Source organism: Gallinula chloropus (assembly GCF_964237585.1).
Source record: "Gallinula chloropus genome assembly, chromosome: 13".
In the NCBI taxonomy this organism is placed as follows: domain Eukaryota; kingdom Metazoa; phylum Chordata; class Aves; order Gruiformes; family Rallidae; genus Gallinula; species Gallinula chloropus.
In genome coordinates, this window is record NC_140098.1 from 12,383,860 (window position 1) to 12,405,549 (window position 21,690).

Below are 21,690 nucleotides of genomic sequence, written 5' to 3' on the forward strand. Positions count from 1 at the left end.
TGGTTCCTATCTCCAGTCAATTTTTGTAACCAGCCTCTGTCACCATGTACAAGATTTTTCTAACACTTGCTTACCCCAGGGTTGCCTTTCACTTCTGGGAGGAAATACCTGCAAAACTATCTCATCTTCATCTGTTCCTTTATTAAAATTCTTCTTTGTTGTGGTGCCTAACAAAAATGTATGGCTGCAAATCTTGTGTGTTATGACTACTCTTAGTGCTAATGATTGGGAATTTAAACTGAGGGAAGAATTTTCCTACCATTAATAAACAAAAAATATGCATGGTAAAATGAGAGCTAGTTAAGCCATGTATTTTAATTCCTTACTTATAATTTCTGACCTGAACAGTATACTCTGTGTTGGCAGTCTGGTGCTGCATGTGTACCACAGTTAAAAATATGCTGACAGTGGGATCATAAATCTGTTGCAAGGGCTTGTTTTGAAGAATTAGAAATCCAAAAAGTGAGAGAAAAATGAAGAATTGCAATTTTTATTGTAAGGCGGCATTGCTTTATAAAACTCAGTTTCTTGCTTTTGTGTCCCATTTAATTGTTTCATTTGCTATTAAGATATTCCCTTCTGTCTCTCAGTGCTCTGCAGTATATTTAAAATACACATCAAACTACTATTTCCTTAATTTTGTCTTTCTAAGAGTGCTAAATTTGAATTGAATTTTTTAATAAATTGAAAATTAAAAATTTGAAACCATATGCAACCATATGAAGAGTATTTTGATTTACATCAACCTATCTTGTTTTAAATCACAGCAAAGCAAATAGTACTGTGTAGCAAACCGAAGTTTTCTGCTCTTAACTACAAGTTGCTTTTGCTGTTGTACTTCCACCCCATCACGTAACTTTTATAAATAATTTACACTATAAGGCAAAGGTGGTATGAGAGAAATCTGCTTTAAACTTTTAATAATGGTTCCATATGTTTTGTGTCTCTTGTTTTTACAGATTTCCTCTTCGCCTCTACAGTGTTTCATCATGGCAGCCTCCAGTGAACAATGACATCCTCTGGCAAACATAGATGCCAAAAAGCCAGACGGAGACAGTGGCCTTGTTTCATTTGTACTCTAAGACAGTGAAATGGTGCTCTTCAAGTTTTGTTACTGACTCTCACTGGAAAAAAACAAACTCCCGACTGGACTTTTCCCCAGACCTATCCCAGTATTCTTATGGATGCTTGACACAGTGACATCATGTAGTAGGCCCTGAAGTGTTGTCATAATTAAGTTGCAATGGTTTTATACACTTCCCCATTTCCCAACAGCTTTCTGTCAGTTCTGCATTCTTTTTCCTGGGGCCTGATTTTCCCATGTTACTGGTTAGCAGATAGGCTTGTGGCCTCTTTTGTTCCAACTACCTATGAGAAACGTCAAAGAGCAGATGACCCATGCTATTTCCATGCACTCTGCATCATTATTACCACTCCCATCTACTTGGCACTGTTAGTAGCCTCTCTTCCTTTTGCTCTGATTGGCTTCTTGTTATGGTCCCCACTCCAGTCAGCCAGAAGGCCATATATCTACTCCAGACTAGAAGACAAGAACCATGCCAATGGAGCCACACTGCTCACTGAATGGAAGGCTGCAGGGAATGGGAAAAGCTTCTGCTTTGGCAGTGCAAATGTTTGCCTGCTGCCAGATTCTCTGGCAAGATTTAATAATGTTTTCAATACACAGGCTAGGGCTAAAGAGATTGGCCGCAGGATCCGAAATGGGGCAAGCAGACCACAGATCAAAATATATATAGATTCTCCTACCAACACATCCATCAGTGCAGCAAGTTTTAGCAGCTTGGTCTCTCCCCAGGGTGGAGATAACAGTAATCGTACTGTTAATGCTGGCATCAAAAGGACAACATCAATGGAGTATAAAGGAGACAATTCGGGCTCAAACAACAGCGAGGATAGTAGAGATGATAAAGGTGGAGCTGGAGAGCCTAATGAAGGAGAAGAAAACACTTGCATTGTCCGCATAAATGGAGAGGATAATGGCCACATGTCAGACACAGAAACAGACGCTGTCAATGGCCAGGCTCATGCCAGTGGCCCAGCAGAGCCCTCACTGGAAGGTGATGCAGAGATCTCAAAAACACCTAACCACAAACAGAAGGAAGGAGATTCTGGGAGTTTAGACAGCTACTCTGCCTCACGAGAGTCCTTAGTTAAAGTTCGTGTTGGAGATGGTACAGTGGACCAAAGCACTGTCAACAACAAGCTCCTCTACAAAGCTTCAATCATGAAGAAGACTTCGGTGCGCAAAAAGAAACACACAGATGAGACCTTTGATCATGAGATCTCTGCTTTCTTCCCTGCCAACTTGGACTTTCTGTGTTTGCAGGAAGTATTTGACAAAAGAGCTGCAGAGAAATTGAAAGAACAGCTTCATCACTATTTTGAATACATTGTCTATGATGTTGGGGTCTACAGTTGCCATGGCTGCTGTAGCTTTAAGTTTGTGAACAGTGGTCTACTTTTTGCCAGCCGCTATCCTGTTATGGATGCTGCCTATCACTGTTACCCCAATGGAAGAGGAACGGACTCCTTGGCTTCCAAGGGAGCCTTGTTTCTCAAGGTAAGAGCCTTTTTGAAACTATAAATATTGACTCTGTATAGGTGACAAGTTACAAAGTTACATTATTTTCTTACAGTCATTTCTGTTAGAGTTCAAAGAGGCAATATTCAGATCTAGATTACCTGATATAACCTATATATAGGCTTTGTGGCCTAGATACTGTGTTAAAGTGATGGATGTGCATGAAATAATGAGGGACTTTCAGAGGCAAAACTTAAGTATAATTTCAAGTGTCAAAATGTTAAGTAGTTTTCTTGTACTGTTGGTTTCCTTTTTACAGAAGTCTCTTTAATAAAGTGCCCAATTTCTAAGCCTCATAACATGAGTGTAGTACAATGGGCAATACTGTTGGAAGCCAGTTTATGAATGTTATGTCTTTATGTAGGAATCAGAAGTCTAAATGCCAGTAGATTAAAATTGAAAGAATTGCAATGAAATGTATGGCTGTCCCTTGGTTGCAAAAAAATTGTTAAGGAGAGATACAAAGGAGATTAAACAAACTAACCAACAGAAATCCTGGGACACTGGGGAGCACAGAGGTTTTTCACTTTATTAACACAGTTTTCTTAAATTAACTAATGGTAGTGAGAGCATGAAACCTGGGGTTATACCTCTGTAAGTCATGAAAAGCAGAAATAAAAGTCTGCATAGCGTGATTTGCTTTTCCAAAATGAGTGGTTGTTCATGCTCAATTCTTGGGAGAATCTGGCTGTGCCCTTCATAAACTGGAAAGCAAGCTCTATTTTGTGATTAATGAAAACTTAGAACTTTGTTCAGAGACCCAAATCTGTAGACCCAAACCTAGACAGATCTGAAAAATCTCTTAGGATACTGGATTTCAGATTTTGTGATTTTCCCCAGTTTGGAATGGGTTTCACTACCTAAAACATTAACGTTTTTCCTAATGTTAGGAAACTACATTAGTTGCTCAAATTATATGTACTCTCCAGCACATATGCTCATGAGTCCTCAAAAAAAGCCATTAATAGCCATTAAGAATATAGATTGTTAATAAGGATCTGTGGGGTTTCTTGTACCTGCTGTTGGTAATTTGTAAGCAAAACAAAAAGTTTTGTAATTGTGGCTTGCATTAAAAAAGCACAAATATCAGAATTTACAGTCTGGTGGCTGCCCAGTATTTCATATACATTTGACATGAGGAAAAGCCTACCCGTAACTGCATACAGGTTTGCAGAACTTGGGTCTAAGCATCCTATACTGTACTCCTGGGTGTTTCTAAGTAGCTAAAGTTTATTTTTACTATTTTAAAGTCCCACGTGCAAAAAAGGTACATACATGTTGTGCAGTATGAATATTGCCAGGGCCACAAAGACTATACCCTTCAACACATGCATATTAGGGATTAAAAGATTAAAGCCAATCTGCTTTCAGATGCCTGTTGCTGAGTCATTTATTTCCTACCAGGCTAGGCAGGCTGCAATGGCTCCATTTCTCTTACAGAAAATTAAGCCTCTTTTCAAAATTCCATTGGGATGATGAACTTAATTATGTATTCAAATTGTTAAATAATGTTACAGTTGAGCAGGGAATAGGGACCAATTATTATGAAGACTCAAAGATGACTACATTCTTTTCAAATTGACAGAATTCAGTCCCAGCTAAAAGACCATTTTTCCCTTGTGTCTGTGTCATTCTTACATACTGTACTTTATACCTAAAATATTTTTTCATTCTGAGTTATGTCTGTCCTGATATGAAATTCCTTTCTGTCCGAATTGTACATTAAGTGATAACTGGTCATTTCTTTAGTCGAGGGCAGGGAGTGAAAGTAGGCATGATCCATTTAATTTTAGCTTTGAAACAAAGTGGGTTTGAAGGTTGTTTTTCATCATGTAGTGCTTAACCAGTGCTGGTTAAGCACACTCGAGTCCATGTGTGTGGACTTCAGACAAGAGCTATAATAAGTAAAAAACCTGGTTTGTCATTGAAGTCAGTGAGAGTCAGTCTCTATTAATTTTAGAAGTCTTGGTTGGAAGGTGTCCTTCTAGCCAGTACTTTGCTATTCCGAATGGACAACTTATATCACTGCTTTTAGATACTTATTTTACTGGTTCTTAAAATATGTGGCATGTCTATAATACAATCCCAGCCTACATTAGGGTTTATATCAGTGGGGGTTCAAAGCTACTAAGCTAGCCCTGCAAAAAAGGATGTCCTAATTGCTTTCCATTCAGCAGTGGCCCGGAGTTAGGAGTCTGCACAGGGCAGACTTTGTGTTCCTAAGTTCCTGACTCCTGTGGAAAGCACGGTACTCCCATTTCTAAAGTAGAAAAGACATCAAGTATACTTACAAAGGCTGTTCCCCTTGCATAGTTTCCATCTCTGAGTAAAGAAGTAATTTTTCCCTGTGTTGTTTTTAAAAAAAGTTGTGAAAAGCAAGTGATTTTGCAAATTTTGAAGATATATTGGATAAAGTCACTTAATGTTTCCATTCACTGGGAGGATGAAGTCTTTATTCACATCTTTCTGAACCTCAGGAAGGACCCAACATCCAAATTCAGAAGAATGTTCAAAGAAGCTGGTTCTCCTTTCATTGGTACAGTTTGTCTCCTTACTACAAATACTGCTGTTAAGGAGTTAAAGGTCTTGGAATTAAACATGTAATGAAAGTTGAATTATTTTGAACAAAAAGGCAAAATTGTTTTGGGAGTGTTGTGTTATGAAATGGACCCCTACTGCCAAGGTATAATTGCTTCACATATTTTTTTCCTTTTGGGATAGGTTATTTTCCAGTGAAGAGGGAATGATTTTCCATTGCCCCCTTCTTCCCTGCCCTCCCTTCACCATGTAGACTGTAAAGTTCAGGTAGAGATTTAGAAGGATTTGAGAGATTTGCATAGTCACACAGAATTATTTTACCTGAGAGACTAACACAGCTCAAGGATTATTAGTAGTAGCTATAACAACAATCAGCTCTTACGTACTGCTTTTCATTCATATGTCTCAGGATGCGTAATAAAGAAAGGTCAATGTCTGCTTAATAGAAGGAGAAACTAAAGCACAGGAGAGTAAAGTGATTTGATTATTGTTTAACACCTGGGCTGTCACAACCAGGGAAAGAAGTTGGAAGTAAATCACTGAGGCTTTTAACACTGACTTCATGCTACCTAACAGCTATCTGGAGACCTGTGCAAAGGAATTTTGCTACCCTTGGTCCTAAAGATTCCTGCCACAAAAGGTGCTGCTGCTGGCATTTTCCTGACAGATCACAGATTATTTTTTCCATCTGTATAGGCCAGTGTTTTGCAGGTCAGGATGAAGGCTTGAGGATGACATAGTTGTGAGTAGTTATTGCGTAAAGCCCATTTTCTGCATAACTGGAGGACTAAATTTACATTCAGCCCTTTGATCTCTTCAAACTCTACCAGTGTTTCTGCCTCCATCTGGGGGTCTCACTGGGATGTAAGAGGGACACAGTCACCGAAGAAAACCAGCATATAAGGGGGGAAATGCCACTTGCATCTGACAGTTTCATATCTGAAGTGTTAAAGCACTGTTCCTAGTTGCTGCTAAAGACTCAGAGGAGAAGTTAGCAAATATATAAATCAGCCAATCCATTTTCATACTTTGACGGTGTGGGCCCTTGGGGGACTCTGCTGTGCCTCTCTGTTCTGGCACTGCATTTCACAGTAATTTAAAATGCCTAAGACAAGAACCCTCGAGTCTGCTTTGTAGGTTTTATAACTCCAGTTGTCTCTTACGCCTGCTCTGCTGTACAGGAGGGAAGTGGGACTGCCACAGATGCTGTCCTGTGCTGGTGATTCCATCTAAAAAGCTAGCTTGTATGTAACTGTATGTAACATGATGCACATTGCAGTGTTCTTGGTTGCTCTGCAGCTGGTGGTTTGACACATGCATAATTTTAATTCAGAGTGGGTTTGATGAATTTAAAGGGGATTTTAAAATACACATCCTTTTCATAAACTGGATGATGATTTTTGCAGTTCAATACAACTTGAAAAGATATCAATGAATGCTGAGCAGAAATTGCATAATGCATCACCTGTTTGTAATTTACTAGAAGATCTCAAAATACCAACATTCCTCTTTAGTTAGAGGGATTAGTTGGTAGCCTCAGTTACAGTGTCTTTTCGGGGATGCTGCATGAGTTTTGTGCAGCTGTGTAAAAGAACCAGAAAACATTCTTAACTTGACATGATGAGTTACTGAATTGGAGAGCTTGTCCATATTTTTCCAGACAAATTGGTCTAATAACAACTGTCCCTTCTGCTGACAAATTTTGCCTGTAATAGCTATAACTTAAGGTAGATCTAAGCTATATAAGATACATTAATGCATACTTGGGGTAGGGAGGTGAATAAGAAAGGTATCATGCTCAAAATGGTCATTAACTGAGGGGAGGTTTTGAAGTGGTTTTCCACCCCACTGAGATAGGGAGACATGAAAGTATGTTGCATAGGAGGCTGTTCTTCCCACTGTTCTTAGGAAGTCATTCTGCCAGGAGAATTTTAGCAAAAATAAGAGAGTTCTTGCTTAACAGTATGTGAACATAGAGCAAAAGCAAAACCACAGTTTGATGGGGGTAATTTGAACAGCTAATAGTATCCTAACAAAATCAAAAGGAAAAAAGTCTTGTGGGTTTTGCTAAATTTCTGAAGGAACTTAGGTTTAATTAATATTAATTCCTAAGCTTATTAACAGATTTACTTTTCAAATTCTCTGAAAATTACTGCTGTTCTCAGGAAGTACAGTAATTGTGCAGAGAACATGTTATTATTCATTGCTTAAAGGACACCTAGCAACCTTTGCTTTATGTGCAAAGCTAGACTTGTTTTCAAAAGAGCTGATATGGTGTAACAGATGGTAGAAGGAGCAGTAGCTCTGATTGCAGAACTGCTTGGAAGCCGAGCTTTTACTATTTGCTGTTCTCAAGGTGACTGCTTTGTCGGATAAAATGAGGGTTCCCTGAATTAACCTCTGTGGTTCTGCTTTGTGATATTACTGCTGCAGATACATTTTGCTTGGGTAATCGAAACTGTCTTTACTGCCCGTTACCAACTTGTGTGTGTTGTGCCTGAGAATGACGGGACAACTCCTGCTATGCAGTTGCAGAGCTTAGTGAGGGGAGGCTTTTCTACCTAAGGGTTACACAGGGAAGGGGAATGGCTGGTTTCTGACCCCAGTAAAAGATCATTGCAGTGGTTAGATCTTCCTGTCCTTGATCAGTTGCCCAGCATCTACAGTTCTCCCAAGGTGTATAAAAGAAATGTCTAGAGCTGTTCATGAGTTTGTTTGGATTAATCTAAAGCTGTGCCATTTAAGTCAGAAGGGTAACCTAAACACTTTCCCCCTGTGCAGTTTCTGCTGTAAAATGTCAGTGCAGGAATTGGATGGAGTCCAATAAACTGCCTGAGACTTAAAAAAAAGACCCTGGTATGGCACTGTACCATGTTCCTTCACTTTGATATAATTAATGTTATTAATCACAGTCTTTTTCTCCTTTGTTAATGAAAATGAATTAAAACTGTTCAGGTTTTAATGGAGGACGTATTTTCATGGAGGACGAAATACAGGTTTGAGACAATGCAAGTTGTGGGCTTTATCCTCTTCAGAAGGGGAAGAGCCCTTCATTCATGGCACCAATTTGCAGCTGCTTTCCCTCACATATATGCTTCATGAAGCTTTGCCAAATAACTAATTTTCTGAGTTCACAGAACAGTAATTGTTGTCATGCAGTAGGTGGGGAAAAATAGGATTCTGAAATAATGAAGTGCAAATGTGGATAGGAAGAACTGCAGAGTGCCAGACAGAATTTTGAGCTGACCTCTATAACTTTTAAAGTTTATTTATTTAATATGCTTAAATTATATATTTATAAAAATACATTAGTAATTTAACTAATGCATCTTCTTTAGAAGCTGCTACATATGCCTGAAGGCAAAAGGTAGGGCTGTCAAAGTACTAAAAATAAGCCAGATCTCTTTACACTTTGTCTAAACTAACCAAAAAATCTCCTACAAAGAACACAAATTACAGGAATAAAACACATCTTTCTCGAAGTTACCACTAATCTAAGTAATCTCTATGGGACAGGAATGTTAGAATTGGGAATGTATTTGCAAATTTTCCTTGCCATTGTACCTTAACAGTACCAGGAATGAGGACTTAGACTCACAGTTTGACTGGCTATTCCAGTTAGTTTCTTGGTACTGAGAGTCCCATTTGCCTTGGAAAATTGCTGAAATGGGAGGAGGAAGCATGCAGGAAGGGTTGATAAAATTTGGGAGATTAGAGAAAAGTTGTACTGGCAAGAAAGAGAAGCTCCTTCTCTTCCTTCACTGTTGCTTAACCATTATAATTACATAGGGTATTTGTAATGATATTCCCACAGCAGCTGAAATAGGGAGGTACAAAAAGCATGCTGCTACCAGCACATCTCTGAACATCAAACCTGGGAGGTCTGAACCATGAGTGTGGGAGGAAATAGAGGCACTTGTTGCATAGTCCAGTAACTCAGTTGAATCTCATGCTCCTGTATTTTAATGCAGCTTCCCTTGAATTTAAGCCATATTGGCTACCCAAGAGGAGTATTTCTGTGGGAGTCACTGTCACATCTAGTGTAAAGCCTGCTTCCGTCCCCTGCTCAGATTCTCTGGCTGGGGTGGTTTGTTTCTATGACAAACTAACTCCAGGCCCCTGCATAGATGATGGTCGCTACAAATGCAGTGGATTGGGGGATGATATACTCTATGGAGCTCATTTTCCAAATTTGCTTCCCATGAAGGAAGAGGCAATGGCACATGCTTGGAACTTGTCGCTAGAGGAGACAAGACTTTGTATTGGAGAGTATGCATTTAAGAAACTGTCTTATTTTTTTGCATGGCTAGCTCCTTGCAAAGTGAAGCTTCTATAAGATGTTACTAAAGGTTAAGTTCCCCTCATAACAAACCTTTCAGTTTTGGCTGTGCATTATTGGTGTTTGGGAATCTAGTTTCTTTAGTTGGGTGAAGTCTCTGATGGATGGCACAGCCTAAATTTTTAAGCATTAAAGAACTTCTCCTTCCAAGGAGCCAATGATTTATTAACAGAGCAATTACATGTTTGAAAATGGGTTTTAAGCTGGTATTGAAATACCCCTGGTATTTGGTATTTAGGTAACATTTGTCTGGCTTTTGCTGAGTATCTGTTGATGCTTTTCTTGACATCCATATGCAATAGAACTGTTTTGCACTGCTGGGAGGGATGTGTGTAAATATAAACTGTTACAGGCAAGATACCTTCCATGTTTGCAGCTCTGTATACTTATTATATGGAGTATGGTAAGCATCAGATCTGCAGGATTTTCAAGTTAGCTCAGAAAATTCCCATGATAGCAAGTACTGTGGTGGAAATTAAAGTTATCACCCTCACTTTAGCTCTGAAGTTTCAAACGTTGCTGCTCATTCCATTTTCTTCTCTTGTCAACAAAAATCTTTCTACTGCAGTCTTGTTGGCTTGATTTCTTACATGAGCACCAGTCTCACTAGAGGACACTCCTTACTCCATATAGGACAAGTTTTTGATGTGCAGCTACAGACATATACACAATTTTGCATAGTACAGCACAGTCTCTAATGAACTGTATTAATGTGCTATGGCACAGACAGGAAATCTTTTAATAAAAAGTACTTGAATTCAAGTACTTTTGTGTACTTGACACAGTTACAGTCAGTACTAACTGAAAATAAAAACTCAGCTGTCACTTTTGGACATTTGTATTTCATTTACAGAGAGAGACGAATCACAGAATCACACAGAATCACAGAAATATAAATATAGTAGCATTAGAAACTGGCATTTTGAATTCCAGATCATTAGTAGGCTTTTCCCTTTACAGAAAAAAGCCTCTTTCTCATCTCTAACGAGGTTTATATGTTCTCTACCACCCTCCCAAGAGCTAACAAATGTAATGTTCAGTGGTGTAACAGGGATCAGAATCCACTTCTAGCTTCCACATGTTTCACTAGGTGGATTACTTAACCTTTGCAAATGAATTGGGTCCTATTTTGCATATTTCAGCATCATATTGAATTTTTTCCTGTCAAAATTATACAATCAGGACACTTTCTTTTAAAACTCACTGGTCTGAATTTGAATGTTACCTCCATGTAACATCAGAGTTACCCAGATACCCTGACACAGGGTATCACATATGATATTTTCCTCTTGTAATAATTATCCTATTTTAAAACACTGGGAACTTACATTTGTGCATTGCATACCTCTGAGTTCCCACAGGCATAGCATAGCAGTCCATGACACACTTCAGACTGCAGTCATTTCTAGAATGAAGTATCTGAAGTAGTTCCCTATAGAAGGGTAAGCCAATGACTGTATTATTGATACAGAGCTACTAATGTAACAGTTGAGGTGAAGTTAAGTCAGGCTTATGGGGAAGGAGCCACTGTGGTTTATTTGCTCGTATATATTGCCTTTGTAAATATAAATTTAGACGTTTCCTTCTGTATTAAGCAGCAAAAATCCTATTTGTGAAGTGCTGACTTGGTTTGGTGGAAGTGGGACCTTTCTGACAAGACCCACGTTGCAGGCTGAAATGAATGCTCAGTCTTGTCTTTCTGCAGGACTGCCACGTAGCTGCTCAGGCCAGGACACCACAGTAAAATATACCCTTGAAAATGGAACAGTCTAAAAGTAGCTGCAGTCCTTGGCCACACAAAGTAATGCTTTTATGCAGAATTATAGGGCCTGTAATATTCCAGAGGTCAAGTAGTTTTCCTCTCGGCACATCCCATAGTCCTTGTCCATCTGTAAAATACCAAATTAGACTGAATAATCACATTTTCCTTAGTGCTTCTAGTGCATTTGAAAATTGACTAGTAGCCTCCAAGGATATTTATTTCCTCTCATAGTATTTGTCATAAATATTTGCCTCCATTATGATTCTACTCAAAATGACTCTGCTTGGAGGTTTATGTCAATGCTGCCACCCAAAAAAACCTCACCCCCAAAGTTGGAGGAAATGTTCAGTCTGGGAGACAAGCTGCCTTGGATGTACTTCCATGCTGGCACTTTCCAAGGAAATTCTAATTATGTTAATACCTTCAGCTCTGGTTTTGGAGCTTTTTTTTACTTTTTTTAATTAGCAGAGTGTTTATGAAAGCCCCTTTTCTTTTCTCCTCAGGGGTGTGTGTGAAGCAGCCCTTGTTCCTAGCAAGTGCAGAGCCCTGGGGTGCTGTCCCCCTGTGGTAGCCACCCTGGGGGGGTGTCTGTTGTGCGCACCCCCCTGTGTATAGCGGCAGTCAGTCTTTCTTCTAGGCTGTTTCTTGTCACTCTTCTGAGAGCAAAAGATCCCAAGTCCATTTCAGCATAGATCTGTGCACACAGGGACACTGTACGATACATATTTATTTATGATTAATGAAAATTAGTGTGATTCTGTGCATAAATTGGTTGATGAGTACGAAGCCTTGTCAGGCACTCCATTAAGGCTGCACAGGAAATTCTAAAGCCAATTTGAGTTGACTTATTTTTCTTAGCTGACTATAATTTATGTTTGGATGTTCAGTTTTTAGACTTAAATCTTTTATGCTTTTTGCACAGACAGTCTGAAAATTATTCCATCTGCTTTAGTCAATACAAGGATTATGAGCAGCACGTTCTTGCTAGAAGGCAGAAAACTTTTCATGCAGTATTTTCCTTTCAGTGTGGTGGCAGAAGATGGCATTGAAAGATGTACAACATGCACACCTTTTTGTTGCAGCAGGAGACACTGCAAATTTTCAAACTAGTAGAGACGTTACAATATATAGCTCCTGTGTTGAAGGGAAAGTCTGACTTTGACTTATTAAGTTTGGAAAATATGTTTCTGCCTGTCCTAGATAGTAGAGAGGATATATACCTAATAGTTTCCTGCTCTTCTATTGGAATGGCTTATGTTGCACAAAAAAAACAGTGTGCTCTTTTTAATTCACCTGTGACACCATGATGTGTTCAGACCAAGGTAGCCTCGGGGAAGAAGAAAGAGGTCTGTGCAGCCAGGATTCCACAGTGGTCACTAGCAGCCACCCAGCAGATCAGAATGTCCTTTGAGATTCTGTGATAGTCCTGAGTTTAGAAGAATCCTCTGGTTTAGGAGTAGGTGTTTGTGTATTGTCCTTGTCTCCCTCTGGCTTCACCCCTCCCTGTAGCAGGTTATGTGTGTGGGAACAGCAATAAGAACTCCATCAATATCCATTTGGGAAACTGACTAACAGAGGACTGAGCACACTGAGGACAGAATAATACAAGTTGTTTATTGCAGACTCTTCTCCCTGGAACAGAACCTGAAAGTTAACAAGGCATTGTTGAGTACAAATGACTTCTAAATTCACTTACTGCAGAGCGGATTTCCCAGTTATAAAATGAATCAGATGGTTCTTGGATAGCTGAAAACCAACCAAGCTGACAAAATTGTGTCTGTATGAAATGGAGCTCTGCTTGTTATTTAGAGGTGGTGGATGAAATGTGAGCTGAGCCTTGCAAAGGAGTCTCATCAATGGTTTTGTTTTCTGAGGCCCTGGGTACAGCTTTGTTCTGGGGGCATTTTCTTTAGTGGTCCACATAGTCTTGCCACCTTAACTGCCAACAGGAAAAGACATATGCTCAAATACTCCAAGTCTTGATCATTGGGAATTTTGATTTGCAGCTGTGCAAGGCCTGAACTGCCAAAACCTTTGAGTTTGAAAACCGAAACTAGAACATGATTCTGATTTGCTTGTGTGTTCATCAGCAAATATAATTTTTAAAAGATCAAAGTTTATGATATAGATGAAGTCTTAGATAACATTCCATCTTCCCTGGAAGCCTTGTCTCTTCTGTAAGAGCAGGGACACATGTTCTGCGTTCATCTGGTTGGCAGACATGGGGGCTGCTGCTGTGAACTGAAGCATGTCAACGCTTTGCCGAGACATAGAAAATATCCCCAACACCTTTGCAGAAAAATGTAAAAAAAATCCATCCAAAATCCAAAACTTGCAATGGTATGGAAAGAACATGGTGAAAACCAGTATTTATTTCATGTTTCATCCTTTTCCCCAGACTCCATTGGCATTTTGTCCTTCTGCATCCTAGTCTTACACAGATACCAAGAATTAGACTCCAGATAATATTGGTATTATTATATGGCATTCAGTGGAACTTCCTCATCTACCAGAAATCTTGGCAGACTGGGGAAGTTCCACTCGACTGGAGGCTGGCAGATGTTACCCCCATATATAAGAAAGGCTGGAAGGAGGATCCGGGGAACTACAGGCCTGTCAGTCTGATCTCAGTCCTGGGGAAGATCATGGAGAGGGTCATGCAGCACATGAGTGATGGCCAGGGGATCAGGCCTAGTCAACATGGGTTTACAAAAGGTAGATCCTGTCAAACTAACCTGATCACCTTCTATGACATGGTGACCAGCTTAATGGACAAGGGGAAGGCTGTGGATGTGGTCTACCTGGACTTCAGTAAAGCCTTTGACACGGTTTCTCACAGCGTTCTGACTGAGAAACTGGCTGCCACTGGCCTTGACAGGTGGACCCTCAGCTGGGTTAAAAACTGGCTGGATGGACGGGCCCAAAGGGTGGTGGGGAATGGAACCAAATCCAGCTGGAGTCTGGTCACAAGTGGCGTCCCCCAAGGCTCAGTCCTCGGTCCAGTTTTATTCAACATCTTTATCAATGACCTCGATGAAGGGATTGAATGTTCCCTCAGTAAGTTTGCAGATCACACTAAACTAGGAGGAAGTGTTGATCTGCCTGAGGGTAGGGAGGCTCTTCAGAGGGATCTGAACCGACTGGACCGATGGGCTGAGACCAACGGGATGAAGTTTAATATGGCCAAGTGTAGAGTGCTGCACATGGGACATAACAACCCCATGCAATGCTACAGGCTTGGGGGAGGTTGGCTGGAGAGCTGTCAGGAAGAGAAGGACCCAGGGGTGTTGGTTGACAGCAGGCTGAATATGAGCCAGCAGTGTGACCGCGCAGCCAAGAAGGCCAATGGCATCTTGGCTTGTATCAAAAACATTGTGGCCAGTAGGTCTAGGGAGGTAATTGTGCCCCTGTACTCGGCATTGGTGAGGCCACACCTTGAGTACTGTGTGCAGTTCTGGGCTTCCCACCATAAGAAGGACATTGAGGTCCTTGAGCAAGTGCAGAGAAGGGCAACGAGGTTGGTGAAGGGGCTGGAGGTCAAATCATATGAGGAATGCCTGAGGGAGCTGGGGAGGTTCAGCCTGGAGAAGAGGAGGCTGAGGGGAGACCTTATCACCACCTACAGCTACCTGAAGGGAGGTTGTAGAGAGGTGGGCGATGGTCTCTTCAGCCAGGTGACAGAAGATAGAACAAGGGGAAATGGCATGAAGCTGTGCCAGGGCAGGTTTAGGTTGGATATTAGAAATAAATTTTTTACTGAAAGAGTTGTGAGGGCCTGGAACAGGCTGCCCAGGGAGGTGGTTGAACCATCCCTGGATGTGTTCAAAAAAAGGATAGATGAGGTACTTAGGGATATGGTTTAGCATAGGATGGGAATGGTTGGACTCGATGATCTTCAAAGGTCTCTTCCAACCTTGTGATTCTGTGAGGGCAGGGGCTGAATTTTGTCCATGAACAAGAGCTGGGATGCAAAAAGGGGGCAACACAGGTGGGACAGAGAATCAGTGGGATTGTGGAAAGCAGGAGAAAGATAAACTTCTGCATACTTTGCAGATCAAAATCGAAATGTTGAAGTAGTGATCAGGAAAGAGTGCCTGTGCCACTCCATCGTGCCCCAGTGAGTGTCTGGTGAGTTTGTGTGTGCATGTGTCTGTGACTTACAAACAGAGCTAGATGGAAAGAGTGGTGAAAAAGGCCAACACCGTGTGCAACACTTGCACAGCCAGGGCTGGAAGTGCAGCTTTATGAGATCTTCATTAATCCCCTTTTTATTTCTTCCTTCCCTTCCAGGTGCAAGTGGGAAGTACACCTCAGGACCAAAGAATTGTGGGATACATTTCCTGCACTCACTTGCAAGCTATTGCAGGTACTGTCCTAATTTGCCTATCTTCATTCATCACTATTTCTAGGCCTGGGGTGGTGTTCTTGTGTGAAACTAGCAAGCATTGCTGCTCCAGTCTGTCTGACAGTTTGGTGTGTGCTGCAGATTGTGAATTAGTGAAGAAAGAGGGGCAGACAAATATAATCTTCATATTTTCAGTCTCAGAGTAGTTAAGAACTGTAGGACAAAAACAAAAAATACCCCTCAAACTTTACTTCTTTTTGCTCCCTCTTAACCAAATACTGCTCTTTTAGCAATCACATTACTGTTGCCATTAGACAACAGCATTTAACAACCTATACTGTGAGCGTCAGCATGTAGACTGAAAATTCTTTGTACATTACTTGGGGATTATCAGAAGTTACAAGTTTGGAAGTTTTCCTCTTGGAAGTCAGTGACTGGAGTAAGGCCAAGTTCTCTGGGGTTCTGACCTGCAAATTTCATACATAAATGACTAACAAGTTGATACACTCATTGAAAATTCTTCCTCAACCATCTTATGATCTTTTATGCCTCTTTTATACCTCTTTTTATATTAATATTAATCAAAACAAGACTGAGGGAGATGGGTGGCCTTATATCCCACTTTACAACCCAAGTCCAGAAGGCATGGGGAAGAAAAGTTAGTAACTTCAGGTTGGTTTATTCCATTTTCAATCTTCTTATGCATATGTTTGGAAGTCAAGATACTGAACACTCATCAATTAAAACTGACAAATCTTGGAGATGCCTATGGAAGATTCCATGTATCTCTCCTGTCATTTGCATCAAAACTATAAGTTCTATTCTTAGAGCAGGTGTAGCAATAAAATAAAAGCCAAATCTACAAACCTTTACTTTGTGTAAGATCAGAATTGAATTTAGCCAGAGGAATGGCTGTCTTTGGTTTTACTTAATGCAACTGCGAATCTCATGCTCCTGAGTGCCGGAGAGGATAACATAGCCCTCCTGGACTGCTTGAAGACAGCATGTAGGCTGCAGACTGAGGCAGGACAGTGATGTATTATAAATGGTAGAACTTTGAACCTATGCGCCTCAGCACATCTGGGCTAACACAGTGAGGCAGCTAGCATTCATTCTTTGTCAGTGCTTCAGTTGCAGAGACAGACTTGGGAACAAAACTGCCAGTCCCTGAAGTACATTAGAGAGACTGGATAGTTCTAAAGAAGAGTCATGAATTTTTCAGCTACATTTTAACAGTGTAACATCCTTCTCTGGTTTTCTATTTTTAACACTGGAATTATGGTAATGGACTGTGAGATCGCTGTTGTGGACCTGGGATTCGTTGCTGTTCTAGTTTAGGTTAGAAACCTCCATTTTTAGTGCTGTTCTTTTTTTTCTACCTAGTCATGTATTCTCTGTTAGTCTTTGATAACACATTGTGAAATCTCTAAAATATTAAAGAGGAAGAGGGGGAGGGAAGAAGAATGGAGAAGTAATGTTCTGTTTTCAAAGTCAGGTGAAAATTCTCCAAGGGTAAAATGCAGCCCTTCATTTTCCTACTTGTGCTCCTGATACATATTTTCAGTCTTATCTGGCTCAAGCTACATTCCAGTAGAGTAGTCAGTGATTTAAGAGTCTAATTGTCCTTTGATATATCGTATTAGTTTATGTAATGAAATGGAAAACTCGAGTTCATAAGTTTGGCAGAGCTGTGCTTTCTGATTTGTATCATCTGATTCATAACATTTCACACATTTAAAAAGATTGCCCAAAACCCAGTTGGACGATGTAAAGATGTACCATCTATAAAAACAAGCACTGTTTAAAAGGTTAGCCATTTAAATCATCTTGTCACGCATAGCTGAGTGCAATTTGGCTTCCCTTCTAGGATACATAAACTTACACTTGACAGATCTGATACTTACATGAGTATAAAATGAAAGGATCCAACTGCTGTGGTCAGTGATGAACTACTAATGCTTTTCTCAAGAGATGTGTTGGCTCAACTCTGTTCTGAGCAGTTACTATTTTTTCAGACTTTGCATTTGCCTTTTTTCAATAAAACTTTAGACTCAGATGTAGCTCAACCTATGGCTGAATGGTGCCATGAAGCAGCTCTTCGTTTCCACTGTGGAAATAGCTGCATTTCAGTAACAAATGAAGGGATCCTTTAATGAGACCTCGATGTCATTATTTTCCATGGGGCAGTTAAGTTTACACAGTTTTTTTATGTCTTTCAGTTAGCGATTAATGTTCTGGACAGGTTTCATGGCCTAGAATCCCCCCCACCTTCCAATTCCCCCCTTTCAGACACCCCACCAAGCCATCCAAACAGAGTAAGTCTCAAGCTATTCCAGCCCTGACCCAGACAATGTACCGTGCTGGATGCTCTCATTACCTCGTTTATGTTCCTGTTTTGCATTCAGTGTGAATCCAGTTGTTAGCAGTACAGGTACTGGCAACTCTGGCTTCTCTAGCACCAGTTGCAGGTTCCACAAACTTACACACAGCTTAAGTGGAACTCAAATGAGAACTGAGACCTCTCTCAGTATTTGAATTCTGACTGTGCGATCAGTAGTACCTTCAGTGCTAAGCATGCTTGGGCAGCGAGTCCAAACAATGCTGAAATAGCAGAGCTGGTGTATCCAAGCCATGGCAGCTGGCCCTTGCCGCCTCCTCTTGGTTGTGCTAACACAGATGTTGTAGACCGTGTTGCACTTGACTGAGGACCTGACCTAGCTGCAAAGTAACCCAGCAGGATTAAAGGGGCGTTTTTGTTGGTGTAGGTTTTTTGAGCAGTTTATTTTTATTTTGCTTTCCCTGTCTATCCTGGATTAAGTACGTTACAAGTATAGGGGTCTGTCTAACCAAACACATGGTCAGATGTGACACAGCCTGTCCCATGGCCAAACTGAAGTCTTTGTCTGCAAGTAGGAGACAAGTTTTCCTTTTGACTAGACTTTACATCCTGTGCTTCACAAGCTGCTTTTGCTTATCTTCTCCAGGTTCCCTGCCAATATATCCTATAGCACTCATTCATTCTGAGAACTCTGGTTTAAAAAAACCTTTGTTGGATCATTTAATTTCCTCTCTGTGGGCCCGTCAGCTGCTTTGTTCAACCACCATAGTGCTCCTTCTAATGTCTTTCAGAGTAGGACAAAGAGTCTTCCTCAGTGTATAGTACCTGCCTGCAGTTCTAACTAAAGCCAGGATTTCACTTAAGTGTTTCCGAAGTGAATGGAAAGGGCAACTGTGATTATCCTATAATGAACAAAGGTGAAGTATTTATTTATGCTGGCTGAGGTTTCCCACCCAACCCTTTCATCGTTCCACAGAACTTGAAGCTGGAGGGAACTTGCAAAGAATTCGGAAATGCTGACGGCAGGAACCAGTCACAACACAATTACTTGCATTTTTCCAGGCCAGTTACTGAGGAAAAAAAGTGTAATTAGCACAAATCTGTATTCTCTAGTTAATCACTGGTGGCAGCCAATCAGACCAGTGATTCTATCTGAACATTTAATTGGAGCTGAAGGGGCTGGAAGAAGTTGAGTGTTGTAGTGTAGGGAGTTACTACCTAGTTCTCTTCTGTTAATTATATCTTAATATTATCTTCTTAATATCTACTGATGCTATTTCATTTCAGGAGCAGTTTCTGAAATATCTGTTCCACTGATTGTTCTGGATTTAGGTTTGGTTTCTCTTCCACTTAGGTGTCTGATTAGTTCAGTTATCTTCATCTCCAAAGCTACTGATTGCTGGGAGCTGCTACGGGCGAGTTTCAGTTCTGCGTACAGACACACGCAGTACCTGTGCGTAGCTGCAGTGAGCTAAAGCCATTAGTTTTAATATGAATCTCAGAAAACACTTAGATTCAAGTCACATTAGAGGATCCCATCTTTTATCACCGAAGCTTTGCTCGCTTCATTGCCCACACTCCACGTAGTGTACTGATGTGCAATTACTTCTATGACCTCTAGTGGGGATAATCAGTGATGCCAGACTGTCACCAGTTCTACACTTTCTAAAAAGAAATGAAAGTCATCTGTTTGTAGAGTTCCAAGGCTGCTGTTGTTCTGTAGAGCCCTGAGGTTACTTGCTGTACAGAGCTGCTACACAGCCTGAGCATTCTTACTGAGGGAGATGTATGTCACTATGTAGTTAATGCTTTTTTAACAATAGCAATGCACATTATTCAACACCTTTCACAATATCCTCCTCAAATGTTGCTGCCTGTGTGCCTTGTGTTTTTCTCAAGAGTTTTCTCTTGTGGAGAATTTGACCTTTGTGTGTCTCAGTTGAATGCCTTTGCTCTGTTCTACACACTGGTCCATGACAGGTTGCTGCTGCCTGAGTTATATGCCCCTAATGGCCACGTTGTTTTATCACTCATCCTAGTGAACCATGCTGGATGGTTAATTCACAGAAAATGTAAAAAAGCCCAACAACTTCACAGTTCAGGGATGTAAAAACAGTTAAGCAATTTATATAATCTGGATTCTGTAGAGATTAAGGCATGTTGCTGCTGCATTCTTGTCAGTAAGCACTGTGCTTAAAAGTTATGTCATGAGGAAACAAAGGCAGCCCAGGAGACAGTAATTCATATCTAAGGAGATGAGATGGGGTAGAAAGACTCAGATGCTGTAAAAGGAGGATAGTCCATGAATTTGAGAACTTAACTGGGAATGAAAAAGCTAGGACTGCTCAGCTTCAGAAGGAGAAGACTCAGGAAGGATCACACCACAGTGTTTAGGGAGGGTGTAAGGAAGGTGGAGGCAGTCTCCTCAGTTGTTCCCAGTGTCAGGACGAGAGGCGATGGGCACAAACTGGAAGTGCAAGAAATGCCATTTAGACAAAAGAAAATGATTTTACTGCAAGCATGATGTGTGCTTTCGTCTGGCTACACCTTAACTGTAGGGCTGGCTTATGCTGTTGTAGTGAGGGAGGTCCCAAGGATACCTTGGTGTAGATTTGGGTCAAGCTGTGCAATTAGAGTACTGTGTGAACTTGAGGTACATGTAACTAGAAACTGCAGGTTAGGGAATAGAGCCAGGAAGCACTTGTGCCGGCTTCTGCATTACAGCCCAACCAGTGAAGATCTGCTCAGAGTAATGCATGAATGGAGGAAAAAATCAGATTATTTGCTGTTAGAGTTACCAGTCTGAAGGGATGAGTCAGTGTCAGAACCCTCTTAAAGCTCCGTCTTTGCCGGTCCTGTTGTTTTCAATGTTTCCTTTAATTATTTAGGATTGTATCAAGTCGTGCTTGGTTGAACAATACCGATTCAGTTTGTATTTAAATGTTTTCATACTGGCCACTGAAAGCAGCTTTGATATTTTTAATTGTGTTTTACACCTTAGTAGATAGCACAAAGTAGTCAATTAGAATAAGTAATTTGGGGTTTGCTGCTTTTTCTTCCAATGGTGGAATTTGAAAACAAATCTTTCATTTTGAAGACAAATAATGTTGGTCTGACTTGACATAGCATTTCAAGCCTGAAACAAGCAGAATCATAACACTATAGGTACAGTGAAAAGGAAAGACAATGTGGTAAACCATTATTTCTAGAATGTGTCTTCTCCTGCTCCCTTCCCCACATCAAGCTTTTGCTGTAATCATATTAAGAGAGCCAGTAATTAATCTTTTCTTAGACTTCATGTCATCCAACGTGCTTGAAATAAAGTGCGGTTAGTTGCTATAATTGAAGAGCTGTTCTGTGCATTGGCTGGCTTCACAAACAAGTCTTTGGCAATCAATCCATCTCAAGTCTTTCATGTCACTTGTAGAAAATGCAGGCACATTCTCAGCACTTGTAGCTTGGTGTAACTTCCTTGCTGCTTGTGAAAAGGATCTGATTCTGCCTTTAGGCACTTCCTGCCTAAACCTGTATCCACACGTACTTAGAAAATAGGAAGAAATGCTTCCAGTTCAAGCATTCTTACTTGAACAGAAATAGAACCATTCCTCATATGGACTACTAGTGTATGAGTAAGTTGAATTTAACCATTGATGTATACTTCCTAGTAACACTTGAAAGGTAAGTTTCTCATTTTTAACAATTCAAAAGCAAAGCAAGGAAAGATCAAGTGGTTCACCCCAGAACACGCTGTCTGTTTTTAAATTCT

General features: G+C 40.5%; 1 protein-coding gene across 1 annotated transcript in view; it reads left to right on the forward strand.

Moving 5' to 3' along the window:
• Window positions 1-1,243: 1,243 nt before the first annotated feature.
• The window catches only part of SMPD3 (sphingomyelin phosphodiesterase 3), a gene marked incomplete at both ends in the record, with an annotated part of 33,451 nt that continues 13,004 nt past the window's right edge, over window positions 1,244-21,690 (forward strand). The window contains 2 exons of the mRNA XM_084270180.1: window positions 1,244-2,581; window positions 15,532-15,607. Of these exons, the coding sequence (XP_084126306.1) occupies window positions 1,244-2,581; window positions 15,532-15,607 (1,414 nt within the window). The remainder of the gene's footprint in view (window positions 2,582-15,531; window positions 15,608-21,690) is intronic.